Below are 6041 nucleotides of genomic sequence, written 5' to 3' on the forward strand. Positions count from 1 at the left end.
ACAAAAAAGAAATGCATTCATGAAAGGACTTAGGACTTACTTATTAATCATGAAAGGGTATATTTTAGTAATTAAAGTGCATGAAAATTCAGTATATATATATAAAAAAAATGAACACAGATTTGTAACAAAGCAAATGTGTTTCTATCGCATAAAATTTCCTTTTTTAATAGCACAATATCTTTAACTCAAAGATTATATATTAAAGCAAATTTTTAAAACTAAATTCAAAAATAAGAAATTAAATTATTTTTAGGGAAAACACTTAAGCAAATAAAAAATTTTGAATTTCATAAATAAATGAAAGTTAACACTTTTTTTTTGGCATAAGGTAGATAATATTTCCAGAACAGATTTCTGAACAATTTGTCATGTTAATATTGCCTTTCTTTTTCCATTAAAAGCTATTTCCTGCTTAATTACAGTATGCTTTAAGATAAATATTAAAACGTTTGAGTAAAAATAATATAACTATAAAAAGGTGAGAGACATACAAAAAGGAGTGACACAAACAGTAAGAAACAGACTAGTGCAAAATTTAACAGTACCAAATCCTGAAAATGAATCATTAGGCACGTACACAAGAGAACAAACACATGGAAAATCACATTTTCTACACACATTTATAAAATTTTATATAGGTGAAGAAAGTACGAGTATTAAACACTGAAAATATAAAATATTCACTTACTTTCTTCAAATAATTAGTAACTTCGATGAATTCAGTCACAAACGCCAATCCACGAACAAACAGTATTCTTTGCGACTTTACCATTCTTTTCGACCGCCATTGCAGAGTGCTGACTTCACAAATATCCCGCCACAACCTGAAGTAGAAAGTGTCTGCTTTGCTATTGGTCAGTGAACAAGAATTGCAATGCTTTTTTTTTTCTTTGTAATTAAACATATTAAGAAATCCTCTAAATTAGCATATGAAATAAACTTACTTTTGCATTATATAAATTTATATTCACAGCATCTCTGTATTAAGGTAATAATTAAATTTTTCTACGAAAAATAGAAATGTCTGTGTATGCGCATGCTCAGTGTATAATCGTAAATCCGGTTAATTTTTATAAGTTAGCGTAAAATTAACTATGCAAATTTTGAGTTCATTAAACTGGACTCTTGTACTTATTCTGTAAATCTCCATATTAAGAATGTCTTTAACTCTTTCAGGAAAATTATAAAATATAATATAATTATTTATTTACATTATTTATTTATTTTTTCCTCATATAAAAATTATTAAAATCGCTATATCATTTTTTCCGTACCTTAAACAAAATTTTAAAAAATTAGCCTCATATGATTTTTATAACAAAGATTAAAGGAACTGAAATATATGTAAAATATCAGGATTCAGCTTACAATTTCGTAGAGTTATTATTATTATTAAATAAAAATATTAGTATATCTTTGATTATAATTAATGATCCTTTGGTCTACATTAAACTATTCTTCAAGAAGTTAAACGTTTTTGAGCATCTTCTGCTGTATTTATTATTCTCTTCCTCGACATGAAAGATTTGCTAGTCTTATTCCAATTTAATTGCCCACATTTGCTAAATAAAATAAGGTGAGTATATTGTACCAAACTCAGTAAGTACACAAATTTAATATACAGCTTATTCCAGTTAAATGGGTAATAGGATTTTCATAAAAGAAATTAAATTGTGTAAATTAATGTAAGTGTTGATATGAATAAAAATAACAAATTTGATATAAGAAAATAAATAAGTTATTTTGAAGATGTTTGAATTAAGAAAATATAATTTTTTGCAAAAATGCACGTAAAGATTTAGCTCACATGTTAAAATTTATAGAAAAATTTTAGCCTTGTATATGAATGCCCCTTTTTTCATGTTCGTGGACAAGGAAAACAAAGTGAAATGCAAGAAATACATTAAATATTTTGAATTAATAAACTTCATTTTCAATCTTTTTAGACTTTGTATAATATCCGTAAAAGTGACGAATGAAATATACCATAAAGGCAGTAGTTTCTTTCAGAACATTCGGATTCATATAATATGCGCAAAAGTGACGAATAAAATATACCATCTTGGCGGTAGTTTTATCAGTACATTCGGATTCGTATAATTTTCGTGAAAATAACGATCAAGAGTCAACAGTAACTTCAGCCTTTTACATTCGTATAAATTTCGTAAAAGTAACGTGCAAAAAATACCATACCCTTATTTCACCAAAATTATACGTATATTTTTGGAGACGTGCTGCCTGGGTTTCATTCAAAATTACAAACTAGATTACTACATACACAAGCAGAAACATTGTTTTGTTATAGTATGTTGCACTGCATTAATGATGAATTAAATTAAAGTTTTTTAATAACTCCCATTGCTACTGAATAAAAATGTTATTTTTACTATTACAAACTGAAATTGAAATATCAAAGTCCATCCAAACTCGGCAGTATAATATCCTCGGCACATCCATATTGTCTATAAGATTATTACTAGCATATAAATGAGGCTAAATAAGTGCATAGTGAAAATATTTAAATTGGTTAATATATAATAATGTTACATATGAATAAAATGTAACTCTAGTAATATCAAAAAATTCAATTTCTTCCATCCTGGAAGAAATTTGCCTTCTATTGAGAATGCACTATTTCCGAAATCTTAATTTACTGTGGTGCCATTTACAGTACATCTGATTAAAACTCCTAATGCTTTAGTGTGAATAATTTATTTAAAATTAATCATGTTTGTTTATGCTGCATAAAAACATAGCATTCATATAATTGTAATGGAAATTTTACCTTAACTATCCACACACTTTTAATGTAACTTATACTAATAATCCACATTTATTCTAGAAAAGCATAATCTACAGAGTAATATAATAGCAAGCAGAATGTAATTCAGAATTCTTTAAGCATTTAAAGCATAATAGTGCTCATAATACTAATGTTTCTGGTTCAGTATATGTACCGCATCCCCCCTTTCTTACTGATTTTACCGTTTGAAAATCAGGAAGGGAAAAATATGCAATTTAACACTTTACCTACCGCTAGCGGTTCAACAGCATATGCACGTCCAATATCGGCTAAGCCGCAGATTTTCCCTGTCAGGACAATCTGATAAATCATCTAAATAAAATTCTCCAGTACCAATTTTTTTTTTTTTTTTCTTTTTTTTTTTTCCCACATCGTGAATAGTAAATTTTTTTAAAGCAGTGTGAATGTGGGAGTTTACGAAGGAATGCACATGACACAAGTGAGCAATGTACCTCAATACTAAAATGCAGATGAGATAGCAAATAGCAATTGTTTATCGCTATGGCTACTGATTGATAGGCTATTTTTTAGCTAGCCCCGAGAAAGGTGTTTGTGAAACAAAGCCGATTAATAGGCTATCGGTTGGTAGGCGTTGCTAAAAAAAAAGATTAATAGTCGGTTGGTAGGCGTTAGTGATAAAAAGCTGATTAATTGGCTATCAGTCGGTAAAGTGTTAAGCTATTCCTGCAGAGATGACTTAAATAATAAACATAACACATTAAAAAGCATATGTGAAGATACAATAATATTATTACATTATTTATTTCAAAGGCCTTGTCAGTGTCAATAATATTTTTCTCACTTAGAGAAAAGACTTGCCTATTTGTGTATATACTTTACATTGTTACTATCAAGCAGAAGTTTCTAAATTATATGCTCTGAGTAGATGATTTAGGATTCATAGATAGCGTAGCTACACAAGGTACACGACAAGGACTGATGTGACAAAAACAATGTCTTAATTTATTTATTTGTGGAAATTCTTGATAAGTATAAACATGTTTGTGCATCATTTTACATGCAATAAGCATCCTCCACACTTTTATAAAATGGATCACATCATTAGATAAGGGCAAAGCAGAGAAAATAACCAACATGAGACAGGAAAAAGAGCGCTGCAATAGTAACTTGATTTCTTTGTTTAAATTTTGAGATCTGTGATTGAATGAGAACCATCAGCAATGTGGAGGATTACATAAGCAAGCATGAATGAATTAACTTGGAAAGATTACATTCCAGAAAAATTATTATAAAATTTAGAACAGAAAAAGGAGATAGCTAAATAAAATTACTAAACAGTATTACAAATATAAAAATTATATTCTGAGATATCATCTATCTCAGAAATCCCTGCCTAAAGTTTAGTACATTTGTGCAGAATGAGTCAAATATCTACAAGTATTTACGAAATTCAAATAGGTGTGTGAATGACAAGAACTAAAGTTGTGCTATGAAAACTTAGTTTATTTCATTCCGCATCCACATGAAACATCACACTGATTCTACATCCATATGAAACATTGCTGCTTTTGATATGTTCAATATCTAAAAGTGAAAAAAAATTGGTGGTTCAGAAATTAATCCAGCATAATGTTTTAAATTAACGTCACAGATACAGTGTACTAATATTACAAATCATTTCCACTAATGCAGTCTTTGTGCTTTTAAAGATCACTAATGTGTTTAAAGTTTGTGCGATAAATTTATTTTCACTTCTCTCTTCATGGTAATGTTATGTTAGTTTGTTAGATAAATTCAAAATTACAATCTTCAACAAGTTCATAATTATTTCCTTTTAATCATAACATGTGAAATTAGTTACTTTAGTGAAATTAAACTCAAAGTAGCAATGGTATTTATAAACTTGATTTCTTTGGTTAAGTTTTGAGCTCTACAATTGAATGAGAGCCATCTGCATTTCGAAGGATTGCATGAGCAAGCGTGAGTGAATTAATTTGAAAAGACACAGTTCAGGAACGTTATTATAAACTATTTAGTACGGAAAGGAAATATAGCCCCATTAAAATGAGGCCAAATTAAAGTTTGAGTTGCATATCTCACACACATGCACATATCATATACATTATCAAAACCATTTTTTTAGCTCTTCTGCATTATTGCTTCATTGCTCAAAACCTAAAAAATGCAAACTCCAAAAAAGAACACGAATACTCGGAACCTTCTGCTAAAAATGTTTGGGGGAGAGATATGCGGGTAAATATGATAAATATGTTTTAAACACACACACACACAAAGTTCAAATCCAAAACCCAAATATGTGTTGCAAGCTGCACTAATTTGTTAGTAACATTTTTAAAATTTAAAAGCATTTTCACTATTGGCATAATTAATTACTACACATATTTTGGTATTGTAAAAATTACTAGTAAAGGCCTTTTCCCCGGTTAAATATTTTGGGGGCCAGGTCTCATTTATTATTTTTACAACAGTATTTTGTATTTGGGAAAAAAAAATTGGCTGATTCATTATGCCTACCTGCTTTGCATTTAGAAAATTATGTATGCCTGTAAAATCAGATATGTTGTTTGTTAATTTTTTACTATTGCAATTATAAAACTATATGTTGATTGATACCTTTTCTTTTTTAGAAGCAGAAGTGGTTTAAACCTCGTGCAAAGAAGCATAGAAGGCGTAGATAAAATAAAATTACTTATGTCAACTTTTATGTGTTCATTTTATTTTCTATATCTATATATATAGCATATTTAACTGTTGCCAAATGATTTAATATAATTTTTCATTCAGTTAAGAATGGTTCATAACCATAATTAATTATCATGCCTGTAATTTTCTGTCTCTTGGTCTGTTTGTAAAAATGCTGAAGACTCCATACTGTTAGTTTATTATTTTATGTATCATGATAACTTAACTTGTTAACCCATTAGCCGCTAGTGTTGCGTTGACGCAACAGTCAAAATAAATGCGTATATAAATATAACTATTTAAGATATTTTGTACCAGCAGATGATTTTGTGTAAGAAATATTAAGAAGATTATTTCTGCAAAAAAAAAAAAAAATATTTGCCTTCAACAATCATTTTGTTTATAATAATTAATATCGTACTTCAAGCAAAATTTTCGACCAGATATTTTTGCCGAAAATATTTAACGAAAGAATCGCCGTCTTTACAAGTGATCTATTCTTAGTCAAAGTTTATCAGAAGATTACATCAATCAGATGTTTATATTTGTGTTGGGAAGGAAAGGAAAACAG

The 6041-nt window shown here is 28.6% G+C and overlaps 1 protein-coding gene across 2 annotated transcripts in view; it reads left to right on the forward strand.

The window, feature by feature from the left end:
• The window catches only part of LOC118203191 (putative rRNA-processing protein EBP2 homolog), a 69556-nt gene extending 63788 nt beyond the window's left edge, over positions 1-5768 (forward strand). The window contains exon 8 of one of the 2 annotated variants that reach the window (XM_085819869.1): positions 5416-5768. In XM_085819869.1, coding sequence (XP_085675995.1) covers positions 5416-5527 — 112 coding nt within the window. In that variant the 3' untranslated portion in view covers positions 5528-5768. The remainder of the gene's footprint in view (positions 1-5415) is intronic. The other variant, XM_085819868.1, reaches the window with a different exon arrangement.
• The last annotated feature ends 273 nt before the right edge of the window (positions 5769-6041 follow it).

Source organism: Stegodyphus dumicola, chromosome 7 (genome assembly GCF_044657685.1).
Source record: "Stegodyphus dumicola isolate Sdum_Otavi_A_Nest chromosome 7, ASM4465768v1".
NCBI classification, from domain to species: domain Eukaryota; kingdom Metazoa; phylum Arthropoda; class Arachnida; order Araneae; family Eresidae; genus Stegodyphus; species Stegodyphus dumicola.